The sequence below is a fragment of the Oppia nitens genome, unplaced genomic scaffold (assembly GCF_028296485.1).
Source record: "Oppia nitens isolate AA-2021 unplaced genomic scaffold, nextdenovo-longstitch-racon4-pilon3 scaffold2_pilon_pilon_pilon, whole genome shotgun sequence".
In the NCBI taxonomy this organism is placed as follows: domain Eukaryota; kingdom Metazoa; phylum Arthropoda; class Arachnida; order Sarcoptiformes; family Oppiidae; genus Oppia; species Oppia nitens.
The window spans coordinates 10,206,369-10,222,280 of NW_026533210.1; the positions used below are offsets into that span (position 1 = coordinate 10,206,369).

At 26.4% G+C, this 15,912-nt stretch overlaps 3 protein-coding genes across 3 annotated transcripts; 1 reads left to right on the top strand and 2 right to left on the bottom strand.

Moving 5' to 3' along the window:
* Positions 1 to 4,516: 4,516 nt before the first annotated feature.
* LOC128955393 (putative thiamine transporter SLC35F3) lies at positions 4,517 to 5,393 on the bottom strand. Its single transcript, XM_054301061.1, has 2 exons — positions 5,265 to 5,393; positions 4,517 to 4,886 (listed from the first exon to the last, which is right to left on the bottom strand). Exons 1-2 carry the CDS (start codon positions 5,353 to 5,355, stop codon positions 4,624 to 4,626), a joined length of 354 nt encoding a protein of 117 aa, XP_054157036.1. The 5' UTR covers positions 5,356 to 5,393; the 3' UTR covers positions 4,517 to 4,623.
* Positions 5,394 to 10,001: 4,608 nt separating this feature from the next.
* On the bottom strand, positions 10,002 to 11,607 carry LOC128956098 (uncharacterized). Its single transcript, XM_054301781.1, has 3 exons — positions 11,211 to 11,607; positions 10,417 to 10,592; positions 10,002 to 10,013 (listed from the first exon to the last, which is right to left on the bottom strand). Exons 1-3 carry the CDS (start codon positions 11,605 to 11,607, stop codon positions 10,002 to 10,004), a joined length of 585 nt encoding a protein of 194 aa, XP_054157756.1.
* Positions 11,608 to 13,395: 1,788 nt separating this feature from the next.
* Positions 13,396 to 14,963, top strand: LOC128956099 (uncharacterized). Its single transcript, XM_054301782.1, has one exon. It carries the CDS (start codon positions 13,506 to 13,508, stop codon positions 14,961 to 14,963), a length of 1,458 nt encoding a protein of 485 aa, XP_054157757.1. The 5' UTR covers positions 13,396 to 13,505.
* The last annotated feature ends 949 nt before the right edge of the window (positions 14,964 to 15,912 follow it).

Here is a 15,912-nt window from a genome sequence, read left to right on the forward strand (position 1 = left end):
CGTCATAACCTTGTATGTCTGTGGAGAAATTTTTTAGATATTGTACCAACAAATCCCGACTATACTATTACAACTAATTTATTGGTTCACACTTTTCGAAATATTTCAAACGGTTTGGATTTTTTAAACAATATTGTTGGAAACACATTTGGAAACATGGACCAGTATTACTATTTCTCAAATTTCATACAAGCAACTACTCAAATAAATTTAATATCGCGTAATTCAGGAATCATAAACCTATTGATAAACACTGATACTACAACTGGAATTGACCCATTGTTGTTAATTATTAAAAATAACGGTTTTATTTTTAATTTATGATTATAATTGAAATGCTTTAAATTAATTTAAGTATCTTATCTCTCAGTTGTTTATGTTTTTGATCCAATACAAAGAGCAAGACGTAGACGCTATTTACCTTACACATTACAGAGACTTATACGAGTATGTACTAATGTATTAACTATTAGGCGTCTTTACTTTTCTCAATTGGAAGACATTGAAGTTTTTCAATCCTGTTTGTTATTCATTGGGTATTTGTTAGATGGCTACGACATAACTAATTTTCATTATTATCAATTTAATTTGCGTGTAACTTTTTGAATAAAATTTATTTTAAAATTATTTATTTAATTAAATATTTTTTAACAAGATATTTTGTATTATCAAGTAAGTTGTGTTTAAAAATAATTAACGTTTTATAATATTTGATACGTTGATTATTTTTATCTCAAATAATTATTTGAGTCTTAAATAATCAATTATTAAACTTAAATTATTATTAAATTATTTTTTATTATTTATTAGACAATCTTTTCGGTTTCCCAGATATTGGTGATTAGAATTTTTTCTGACTTCACAAATAAATTGTGTGATGGCGAGTGTCATATCAGTAGACAGCATGAGTCTATTATATTCTATTCGACTTACGTCTGCTAATAAGTATTTATTTGATGGTGGTATGACTACCACACTGCGAAGTTTAGTTTTTTGATTCACCGCCGGTAGTTTACTTTTTCCAAAGTCAGGTATATTATATGGTCTACACTTTGGTAAAGTATATCTTATTCTTAATCTTTTAAACCGAGTCTGTGAATCCCGAGACATGTAGTGTACTTGTAGGAAACTTGTCAAAGGTGTTTTAAAAAATTGATAATTTAAATAGTAGTTTTCGCTGTATTTATGTCGTACATTGTTATGCCGATATCCTTTAAAGATTTTTCGTTTCCTACGCTGTAACAAGTTTATTGACTTCATGTTTATTAACTCATGTAAATAAACTTGCAATTATAAAAATTTAATTCATAATCAATAATATATTTATATAGTTTGGCTACGTCTAAAGCTGTTTATCTTAGACTAAGCGCCGATCAAAATAGATTCATTTAATCCCGGAAGCTGCACACCAAATGTAGGGGAAGTGGGTATATTACGGGTATCTAATCTTGTCTAACCTTACTTATGTAAACCAAACACTCGACAATACACCACTTACCTTACGGTTTTGACTCTTGTAGTGATAACCTATAGTAATACGTGGCTAAGGAACGAGCGGCTTTCCTATGTTAACTCTGAGTATTCTATTTTTCTATCTTTTAAGTAATGCTAAGAGCTACACGTACAGTATTACAGACTCGTTAAATGTTTATTAAGGGCAAGGCACCCATCTGGGATCATGGACCCATCCTGGGACAGGCACCCATCTGAGGTCTGGTACCCATCCTGGTTCTGGTACCCATCCTGGGTCTGGCACCCATCCAGGGTCTGGCACCCATCTAGGGTCTGGCACCCGTCAAGGGTTTCAGACTCGTCAAGGGTTTCAGACCCGTCAAGGGTTTCAGACCCGTCAAGGGTTACAGACCCGTCAAGGGTTTCAGACCCGTCAAGGGTTACAGACCCGTCAAGGGACACAGTCCCGTCGAGTCGCAGGCCCGTCAAGGGACACAGTCCCGTCAAGGGACACAGTCCCGTCAAGGGACACAGTCCCGTCAAGGGTTACAGGACATAAGGTTATAAATTATGGTTTACTTAATAAAGATTACTCAATAACGGTTATACTAAGGTATCCTAAGAGTCGTCCGTTTACGGATACGGAGTCCGGAGTTCTCATAATAAAAATATTTACTTACGTAATAGTTGTTTAACGTCCGCGTGGTTATGGAGTTATCAAAAGGCGTCCCTTGTGATGTCCAACGGTTGGTCCGCGTCGAGAAAGTAAACACACACAAAGTAATATGCAAATACTTTTATTGAAACACTTTAAAGTAATACACACGGTATGACTCCAAGTGAAGAACTGATTTTGGTGTCTGAAAGACACCTCTATTTATACTAAAGTGTACGTGAGAAATAATTAGGCCGTATTGAGTCAGCTTTAATCCCTATTCTAAACTGGGCGTAAACCATTCACTTTTCTGTATAATATTTCAATACATTATTTTAACAGTGAAATACTAAGTAAAAATAACATAAAACTTTGCTAAAAAGTAGGTGCTTACTATTCACTTTTCTGTATAACATTTCAATGTATTTTAAGATTGAATATTATCTGAGAAAAGTTAAAAACAAACAAAATAATTTTTGTTAATAAAATTATAAATTAAATCAAAGTTAGTAGTAATACATGTTAGTATTAAACAAACCTTGGTTTGAAAATATAATTATTTAAATAAAAATAAAACAGCCTTGTGTTAAATTCTCTTTGAATCAAAAATCTTAGCTTTGAAATGGCACTGAGTACTTATAACAATATTAATAACATTAATAATTACTAAAAAAATTAATTAATTAAATAAATAAATGTTTAAAATTTGTTTTATAAATTTTAATATATACAAATAAATAATTATAATAATAATAATTACATTTAAAATATTTATATCTAAAATATAAGTTACTTTGTATTATTTAATTAATTTTATATAAGTAATAAATAATGAGCTCAAAAAAATTTATTAACATATAATATGAAATATATTTTAAAAATAATATACATTTAAAAAAAATCAGTCTTTAGAGGATTTTATTATAAATAAATAAATTAATTAATTAAATATATTTATCATATAATTAAAATTTGTTAACATTAATATACTAGCTAAATAATTATTTAATAATATTGTATTGTATATTTTGGATATTATTAAATAATAGATAATATTTACCTAAAATTTTAATAATAATATTCTATATATATATATTAATACATTATAAATTATTTTTTATATTTATTAAAAAAATTATTTATCACTTTTTTAAATAAAAAAACAAAAATATTTATGTTTTTTTAAATATGGTATATTTAAATATAATGTAAATATATTATACAGTATATTGGAGTAAAGGTATAGTACTTTTTAAAAAAAATTATTTAAATAAAAAACAAAACATTATTATATTTGTAAAATAATAAAATATTTGAATAAAAATATCTATTATTTTTTATATAAATAAACAAAATTATTTTTTTTTTTGAAGAAATATATTGTTAAGTCTCATGAGAGTTGACTTTAAGTTTATTTTTCAGTTATAATATGTGCGTCAATATTACCGCAATGTTTGGTAAATATATAAATATATATTAATTTGTTTGTATTTAAGTTAATATAATGAGAAGTTAACTATGAGTTGCATAGAGAGAAGAGAGAGAGAGAGAGAGAGAGAGAGAGAGAGAGARAGAAAGARAGAGAGARAGAGAGAGAGAGAGAGACAGACAGAGAGATTAAATTGGTTTCAATTTATAAAATAAATACCAAAAAAATATATATATTTATATATTAAGTGGAAGGCATTGATTGAGAAAAATTGTTTACACCGTTACTAAAAATAAACTAAAATACACATAAAATAACTTTTTTTTGTAATAATAAAGTATATATACTGTACTAGTCTTATCATTTAATTTATAAAAATTATAAATTGGGTTTATTTTATAAATAATATATATTAATAGACACACACATAGAAAAAATTCGTACTTAAGTGTGTGTATGTGTGGTATATATATACTTATGTGTCGTACGTAAGTAAAAAAAATTAATAATAGATTTTAATCTTAATCTTATTATTACACTATTATTAACACCGGTATCATAGAGAGACACGATATTCACACCTACTCACACACACACACATACACACACACATACACACACATACACACACATACACACACATACACACACATACACACACATACACACACATACACACACATACACACACATACACACACATACACACACATACACACACATACACACACATACACACACATACACACACATACACACACATACACACACATACACACACATACACACACATACACACACATACACACACATACACACACATACACACACATACACACACATACACACACATACACACACATACACACACATACACACACATACACACACATACACACACATACACACACATACACACACATACACACACATACACGCACATACACACACATACACACACATACACACACATACACACACATACACACACATACACACACATACACACACCTATGTATATACACGTCATATATAAGCTTTATATGAGAAGTTGATGACTGATTTTGTTGGTCGGTCTCTCTTTGTCTCATTTGACCCGATCGACTGGCGTACGAGTCCTCGACAACTGTCCACTACCGCCGCCACCGTTGCCATTGGTGTCCTGAACCCGACGGGATTTTTTTAACTGTTCCCTTGACTTCCATTGGGCCAAACGTTTCTTTAATAAGTCGCCCAAATATTCATTCCAATTTGACGGTAATAGGACTACCAAAAAGCCCAACAAAATCAATATAATACCGGCCAGTTTCATATTACGAAACAATGAATGATATACTAATGAGTCGATTACTATTTTAAAGATAAAAATAATTTAATTAATTAATTAAAAAATTTAATTAAAAATTGATATTAAGTTTTTTTAGTTGTATACTATTTTATTAGTTATAATAATAATATATTCTATATAAAGTTTATATTTTTTATTGTTTAAAATTATACGCTTATTAAAATTATTATTCATTTTTTTAAAAAAATAGCTTATAATTAACAATTAAGTTACTATTATAATAACTACAACAACAACAATAACAACAACAAAAAGTTTATTTAAGTATATACTGTAATTAATTAATGCATAACTTATAATATAATTTATTTTTATACATATCTAAAAAAAATTTTAATAAGATTTTTGCTGTTATTGAAAAAATAATAATAAATACTTACGACAACAAAATGGTATCGAAAAAAATAAGCCAAACGTTAGAAATATATCGTACGTCCAAATGGTACCGAAATTACCGAAAATATTGGCCATTAGTAGCAATATTGCCGAACCGGTCAGTGTTGGCCACGGTATTTGTGACCAGACAATGGTTTCGGCACCAAACAAATACAATAGCAGTATAAAAGGCCACATAAAAAATGCATTAACCAAACCGATTAATGTAAAAAATAGCGACATTTGCGCAAAACTAGTATAGCCAATCAATCGTTTATAAAACACCTAGGTGATTAGATTTTAATTAAAATTTAAAAAATTAATTAATATAAATATATAATAATAATAATATCTATTACCTAATCTAATAATATCGATAATTATATCGACTATATTATCTTATAAATAATATATATATATATATTAATTATCTGCCAATATTTAATATACAATAAATTAATTTTTAAGTAAATTATAATAAACTTTTTAAAAAATAATTAATAATAATAATAATATAAAAATAAATAAATTTATTGGATTTATATAATTTATTTTATTTAGTAGTTGTTATTCAGGAAAACATATATACAATATACTGTATATATAATAATAAAAAATTATGATAAATGATGACAAATCAAGCAATAAAAAAAATAAAAAAAAAATATATATATATATATATATACATACAATAATAATCTATTGTATAATAATAATATATAAAAATTTAAATTTTCTAAAAAAAATAAATAAAACACAAAATTAATTTTAAATTATAATTAATAATTACTTTGAAAATAGCGGATCCAATACATGATCCATAGGCTACCAGAACCGCACCGAGAGTTCTGTAGTGTTGGACGCCATCCATGTATACTAATAGTGTCATTCCGGTGACACATATTATCACAGCCACTATCTATTACGGGACGGGTAGGTGTGGAGAGGGGTGTGGGGGTTGAAAAATATTAAAATAGATAAAACTATTTCTAGTTTAAATAACTTACTCTAATGCCTACAAACTGATGGTGAAGGACTACCCACGATAGCAGATATATGATAGACACCGAACAGGAATAGACGGCCATAACTACCGTAATGTCCAATACCCGGAGCGAATAGATTAGCATATAGTTGGATATAATCCAGATTACACTGAAAAACCCGCACCGCGTCAGAAATTGCATTAGACTGATGTCCTGATCCATAAATCCCTGTATACTTTCACTTTAAATAATAATAATATGATTGATATGAATGATAACACCGAAAAAAAATTTTAAATACAAAAAAAAACTTTAAAAATAAAATTATTATTTTAAATTCTATTTAAATTCTATTTAGTAATAAAAACATTTTTGTTGCTGTAATTTTTTACAAATATATATATATATATTATATATAGTATATGTATAATAAATATATTTTATAATAATAATAATAATAATAATAATAACAATAATAATAATAATACTACTACTAATAATAAAACTAAAAATAATAATACTACTAATAATAATACTATTACTAATAATAGTAATAATAATAGTAATAATAATAATAATAATAGTAATAATAATAATAGTAATAATAATAATAGTAATAATAATACTAATAATAATAATAATAATAATACCGTAAGAACTTACAAAAATGCCCGTTTAAATGAATCGGTTTCTTGATTATAGCTAATTATATGTATAATCGAATAGATGGGTAAAACTAATATATTCCATAGCGAACAAAACCAAGTGGCCAATAATGGACCGTCAAATACGACCACATAATCTTCTATTGTATAACGCTGTCATGGTATTTTGGTATATATTAATAATAATAATAATAATAATAATATTTTAAAGTTTATTACAGTAATAATAATATTATTCAATATATAGTATTAGTCTAAATACTGTTTAATAAATTAATTTTTAAGTAAATTATAATAAACTTTAAAAACTAATAATTAATAAAAAAAATTTAAAACAACTAATTAATAATAATAATAATAAAATAATATAAAATAAAATATAATATAATAATAATATAAAAAATAAATAAATTTATTGGATTTATATAATTTATTTTATTTAGTAGTTGTTATTCAGGAAAACATATAGGAATACAATATACTGTATATATATAATAATAAAAAATTATGATAAATGATGACAAATCAAGCAATAACAAAAATAAAAACATTTATATATATATATATACAATAATAATAATACTAATAATGCACGCAAAAAAATATAATTCTGAAAAAAACAATGTACTGTAAAAATAATAATAATAATAATATTTTATTTAGTTATAACATCTATGCTAAATATTTAATGTCAAGTTAAAAATAAGTTATTATCCTATATATCTATTTGATTATACCGATGGGCGCAAATATTACAGTCGTTTTATAAATAATAAAAAAGTAACTATGTTTTTGAATGACCCCAAGTGTTATTTACAAATCGTTTTGTTGACATTTTGATACATACATTACTAGTCATTATTTGTGTTATTAAAGATTTGTGATATATCTTAATATGGATCAGTTACACGGATTGACATCACACGACCTCCGAGTAAGATATGCCATGGAATATGAATATCGTCGTAGAACAAACGCAACGATGGCCGCCGAAAAAATTAATGAGGTATATCCTGAAGCCGTAAGTGTGAGGACTTGTCAGAAGTGGTGGAAAAGATGGTCAGAAGAAGGGGTGGATGTGGAAGACAAAGAAAGGTCAGGAAAACCGACAAAAGTAAACGACGAAGAATTGAAAGAATTAGTTGAGCAAAATCCAAAGTTTTCATGTAAAGAGATGGCAGAAATGTTGGACGTTAGTGCCTCAACTATAAGAAATCATTTGATCGCAATTGGCAAAAGATATGTGACATCAAAATGGGTACCACATAATCTCACTCCACAACAAAAAGCTAATCGCGTGAAGACATGTACAGAATTGCTTTCTCGTCAGAATTCTGATGGATTTATTAGATGGATGGTAACCGGAGATGAAAAGTTGATATACTATGTCAATGCTAATAAAAGATCTGAATGGAGAAGCAGTGGATAACGACCGGTTGGGACTCCAAGACCAGATTTTCGGCAACAAAAAGTGATGTTATCAGTTTGGTGGGATAAAGACGGAATTATTCACTGGGAATTGTTAGAGATTGGTGCCACTATATCAGCGGAAGTTTATTGTCAACAATTGACAAGACTTCGGGAAAAACTCAAAGAGAAACGCAAATCTATGGTTGGACATTGGGGTGTAAAGTTCCACCAGGACAACGCCCCATCACACACCGCAAAACTGACCAAAGATTTGCTGAAGGAGTTTGGATGGGATATCATTGATCACCCGCCATATTCACCAGATATTGCTCCCTCGGATTACTATTTGTTTAGATCGATGCAACACTTTCTTGATGGTAAAAAATTTGAAAATCGGGAAGAGGTCAAAATGGCAGTCGAAGAGTTTTTCGCCTCAAAACCAAAAGAGTGGTTCGCCAAAGGAATTGGTGATTTGCCGGACAAATGGAGAGAAGTCATAGAATTGAATGGCGATTATATAATTGATTAAATAAAATTAACTTTTTCGTAAAATGAAATCAAAATTTTGTTATAAATACGTCATTAATATTTGCGAGGACTAGTATATATATATTAACATGGGTTACTGTTTTATATGTTATACTGTATTATACTATCTTATACTATACTAAAACCAAAAAAAAACTAAAATAATATAATAATATATAATAGCTAATGAGGTAATTAATAATTTAAAACAACAAACAAAATTTAAAAAAAAAAACGATAATTATTATTAATAAATCAAATAAAATTACTTGTTTTTTTAAATAAAATTAATATGTACAATATATATATATATATATATATATATATATATAGTATAATAGTAATTGTAGAGTTAAAATTATTATTATATATTAAATACATATAAAAATTTTATTAATATTAATTAATGTTTGCTTAAGTAAATGTCAAAAAACAAAGTTATACTGATATTTGAAATTTAGCTTAAAAACTATATATACAATAAATTATTAATAAATAATGAAATTTTTTAGTAATATATGAAAAATTTATGTTAATTTTGATTTTATAAAAATTATTTTATTACTTCTACTATTACTTAAACTGAGTCAATATATATATTACAGTATATAATATATAAAAATTTTTAAATTAAATTTAATATTTATGTATTAATATATTTTTTGGTGCCCTGTAGCAAATTTTAAAAAAATAAAAAATTAGCAATAATATAATTATATAAATTAAATACAGTATATATAATAAATGTATATTTGAAATATTTTTAAAAAATACATACTATATAAAAAATTATTGATTTTTTTCACTAGTTAAAATTAAATTATATAAATATACAAGTAATTTAATTTTTTAGAAAATTTTCCAAAATTAACAAAAATAAAATTATATATATATATATTTATACCAATAAAACATTACATTAGTGACATAAATGATTATCTAAGCGCTTATAATTGTCAAAAGATTAATTGTTAATAATAATAATAATACTTAAAAAACTAAAATAAAACTAAAATAAAACTAAATAAATAATTTGCTTAAATCAATACAAACTAAATTACAGTACAAACTAATTAATGGCATTAGAGGAGAACAAACAAAAAAGTTTAGTTAATTTATTTTTGTTTTTGTTATTATTGTTTCCAAAAAAAAACTAAATTGATGTCTAATCCAGTAATTACAGTGTAATCATCTAAAAAAACTGTTATCACGTAATATATACTAAATTAGATATATATATATATATACAGTATATATATATATAATCTATTAATTAACTATCTATCTATTGGTGTAGAATTTATTTTTTTTTAAATAAATAAAAAATAGGTATATAATTATAGACATTTATATTTATATTTAAAATTAATTAATTAATAAAAAATTATTAATAATTATTATTAAAATACCTGTTGAGAAATTGTTGGCGACTCAGGTGTAGCTATAGTTTGTAGATCTGTACCGTTATTATTATTATTATTATTATTATTATTAATTTTTAAATTATTATTATTATTATTTAAAATATTATTATTAATAATTTGTATATTATCAAGGGAAATTAATACTTTTTCATTTTCAAAACTTAATTTCAATAGATATAGTGTTCCCACCCATAGTGATGATATCAATAGCATTAAGGTTATACCCCTTAATATTTTTGCCGATTTATCCGTACATTTGCCGCCATCATTGTCGGCACCACCGTCGGTATCAGATTGGTCATGAATGGCCAGCGGGTCACCTAAAAATGTGTGTGTGTGTGTGTGTGAGGAGGGTGTTAAGGGGGGGGGTGGTAATTGGATAAAAAAATATTTATTTTTTTTAAATAAAAAACCATAGTTTCAAAAAAAATACAATACATATAATTTAATACTAACGTTGTTTATAAGCGATTATAACTTATTTTTTATTTTAATTAATAATTTACTGAATAATTATTATAAATATGGATTATATACGTATATATATAGCGTATAATAATAATAATAAAATTATTATCAAATATATTAAGATATATAATAGAGTTATTATTATATTATATAAAAAAATATGTTAATCCATGAATTAGTAATACTACCAAAAAAAAAATTTGATTTTATGATATTAGGTCACGTAATATATAATTAAGCCAGCTAATAATAATAATGATGATGATAATCATTAAAAAATAATCTAGTAGAAACAATATTATAAATATTAAATATATTAATATAATAATAATTATTAATAATTATTTTTTTAATAAAATACAAATAAATATTAAAATCAAAAAATAGAAATTATTTATATATTTTTAATAAATTATACTTTTAATTGTAATTAAAAAAAAATAATTTTTGTTTTATTTAATTTTATTTACCCGACGAATGAATACCATAGATATGATGACCAGTTTGCGAATCGACTGACGGTCGACCCGATGCTGTACCCGAATAGGCAAAAACATCGCCATAGGATGACCGGCCGGCCGACGGATATCTGGCGCCGCCGCCACTCATAATCATACCGTTGCCCATATCGATACCGGCCGACGGATTAATGGCCAGATTATAATGGGAAGTATGGCCGACACCGCCGCTAATGCCGCCGCCGGTCGACTCCATGTCGTTGTCCTTCATGGCCGGCATTGTCGACGTAAACAATCGCTGTTTGGTCATGGCCAGTACACCCGATATGGACGATATTCGGGGCCGAAAATAGCTCCGTTGGCTGGGAGTGGCATCCGATTCGGTTTCATTGCCGAAACCGCGCCACATATTTGGTCACAATTTTTATATATATATTTTTTTTAATTATTTATTATTAACAAAATTATTATTATTATTATTAATTATATATTTTCATCATAAATATAATTATAAATAATAATTATTTAAAAAAAATGTTTTTCCGATAAACAAAAATTATTATTTATTTTTTTTTTTTTAAATAAATATTATTTAAATTTTATATAATTATTTTATTAATAAAAATTTATTATTATTATTATTGGTTATATTATTAATTAATTAATTAATATATATATATATACTTATTGGTATATTTATTAATTATAAATAGTAATATATAATTTTTTATTCAATGAAAATATAATATAAAAAAATTATTATTAGTATTAATATTGTTGTTGTTTATAAATAAAGTAACTTTTCTTTTGATTTAAACATTACATTAAATTTTTATGATAGAAAATATTTGTAATTTTTATTTCGTATAAAATAAATATTTATAATAATAAGTAATAAGTAATACAAATATATTTGGAGAGATTTTCACTGTGTGTTTGTATGTGTTATCCTAAATAGTTCACAGAATATAATGATAATAATGACCACAAAAAAATATATACAGAATTTTTATACACAAAATGTTATTTTTTATGATACAGAATATATATATATATATATAGTTATATACAGTGTGTGTATATATATACACACACACTCATGTCATTCCTATATATAAAAATACATTGTTATGTGTTAACCCATTATACACACATACACATACACATACACATACACATACACATACACATACACATACACATACACATACACATACACATACACATACACATACACATACACATACACATACACATACACATACACATACACATACACATACACATACACATACACATACACATACATACACATACATACACATACATACACACACACAYACACACACACACACACACACACACACACACATGACAGTACTACTGCAGAGAGCACCTACACATAAAAATAGGGTATATAAGCTTGGGTTGTCATGGTGAATGGGTTGACACTGGTTTATAAAGTATTGCTACAGTACTACTACTACTACTACCAGTGCCCATATATACTAATACAGTAATAATAATAATAATAATAACGTGACATGCTTACATAAAAAGTTACCATATATTATATTATGTACATATAATATATGTCTATTAACCATTTAATGTTAATTTTTTTGTTTTATTTGTTTTATTTAAATAATTATCATCATTATTTATTATTTTTGCATGCAGTAACCAATGGCTACCCATTTGGGCATTTAATTACTAAATTTATATACAGTATTAAATGCTATTATAATAACACACACACACATACACACACACATGATAGTATACACAGTGTACACTGTATCTTATATATACAGTATACAAGTGTATACTACATTTATTGATGATGATGACTAGTATTTAAATGGCTATACTGTACATGTTATCAACTAATTAAACTATAGTTGACATACAGGCTGTACCTAAAAATAAATAAAAATAAAATAGTGTTTATATGCTATGCTATGCAATGCTATGTTTGTAAATATACAGTGATATCACACACAACACATCAACAAAAAAATAAAATAATTATTTATTAGTAAAATATTTATTAATATTATTATTATTAAGTTATAAATAGTTTATTATTAATAGTTATATTATTGTTAAAAACAAAATGATTATTATTACTAATTAATTAATTAGTTAATTAACTAATTATTTAATCAATTAGTTATTATATATCTGTTATATCTTCCGCAATGTTAACCATTATATTATACCGGATATGAAAATTGCGGTCAATATTACCGATTGATTGATTGATATCCGCGGCCATCAATTGTGCGGCGGTTGACGACCATTCAGATGCAGTCGTCGTCCTCTTCGTCATCAATATCTTCGCCACTGTTACCGCAGCCGCAGTCGCCGCCGATTGTCCGATCGCTGACCGATGCCATGAGTGCACTGTCTTTGCGGCACAAAATTGTTTTAACAATATTGGTCTCACTGTCCGTCTATACGATCGTTACATCGCAGACCATATCGGCGCTGATCGGCTACAGGCATACACTGTTGGCCGCACTGAGACAATCATCGTCGGACAATGGCGGTGGTGGCCAACTGTGGCCCAATCGTGGCCGACGTACTGTTGACAGTAGTGGCCAATTGCTGTACTATCATTTGGCCAACGCTACTGTCGACCATATGATGTACTACTATGACATCGATGGCGATAGTGGCGGTAATGGTGGCCATAATCGTGTTGTGTGCCATAAACTGGGAACCGATTGGAACCGTACGCTTGGAAACACCCGCAACAACAGTTGCCAATGTATGGACCACTACTATACTGGCCTGGATTGTGGTCTACCGCTTGCAATCGCCGACCGACTGCCAGCGGAGGACAGCAGTCGTCTGCAAAAGCGATTGCGTCGGGTGTCGAAAGCCAGACGTGTTATACTATCGTTAATCTTATATACAATGGTTGGCAACAACAACATCGACAGCGACAACAATACCAATAATTCAAGAACTCGACAACAATTGGTTAATCAGATGAACCAAACCATTTACAAACTAATGGATTTAACTGATCTATTGGTGATAACAGAGATCCAATTGACTAGTAGTAGTAGTAGTAGTAGTAGTGGTGATCGCAATAGAAAATGTTTGAAAATCAATAACACAATCGACAACAACAACAACTGTGGTAACAACAGTGATGTCAACAACGATCTACTGATGCAAATGGTGACCAACAAACTGAACAAATACTCTGATATTGTAATCTATAACCGATTGAACATTACATCGAAACAATGGTCAGCAATCGGTCCTCAGGGACTATATCTCTATACAATGTCGAAAGTATGGCAAACATGTTTGCATCGGGTAACCGATTACCGACCGGACGATCTATTAGTATTCATGTCCGCTAATGCATTCCCCCAGAGATCTGTACTAATGTTTTTCAAACACTATACGGGTTATCCCGAACCTATTAAACTACTACTTACTGGCCATTATCCACTGCAACAGTACAAACACAACAACATTGGCGACAAGTTGGCCAAACGATTGACCGAACCCGCGATTGTCAACCATTGTAAACTGGTCAACACTATCGTAACATTTGAATATCTGACACTATTATGCAGATACGACTTTCAATTATTTAAGACAAATCAGTGTCTAAATAGTAGTAATAAGAAATTTTTGCATAAATTCAATCAAACCTATTGGCCAGTTAGGTATTGGTCATTGAGTGCCAATAGTAATAATAATAATAATAGTAATTCAAGCAATTTCTTAACCATTTTGTGATGTTTTTTGTTGTTGTTGTTAATAATTTTATAATAATTATTATTATTAGTTTATGTTGTCATAACTATGCGCCAAATTATTGAATGATTTTATAGTTTTTTTTTAAAAAATTAGTTTAACTAAAAAAAAAAGTTTAAGACAGTATACAAATATATATATATATATGAATATATAAATACATTGTTTAAGATTTGTTTGTTACCCATAAGTGTTTTGTTGTTGTTGTTTTTTTTAAATTAATTTTAAAATCTCTAAAATTAATGTTTAATATATAATATATGATAGTATTGTTTATGTTAGTTAGTTAAGGATGTGTTTTAAGGATATTTGAAAAAAAAATTTACTGATTTGTTTGTTTGTAAAAAAAAACTGGCTGCAATAATACAGTATGTGTGATAAATAAATATATAATTTAGGGTATATACTGTACTATATATATTATATCAGTATTTTTTATGAATTTTAATTATTAAAAAAAAAATATTTAATAATATTTTATTATTAACAAAAATATTTTTTTCAGATTAAGTATCGAATTTTTGAATTAAAAACTATTGTTTTTGTTTAAAAATTATTAATTTACATGACATTATCAGTAATTATACTTTTTTTTAAAAAAAATAAAATAATTAAATACTGTATTAATTTATAAGTTATATAAATAATTGTATTTTTTAAAAATAATTTATAACTAAATACTGTACTGTTAATTATTATATTACAAAATTTTAACGCATAACATGAAAGGTTTATTATTATTATTATTATAAAATATGTATTATTTATTGTATAAATAATATAATTGTTTTTAATAATAATAATATTGTTATTACCATTTATGTAATCTCATTACATTTTTATTATTATCATAATAAGTATTATTATTATAATAAGTATTATTAAATTGATTTACAAAAAAAATTGTATTATAATTACCTGTAATTTATAC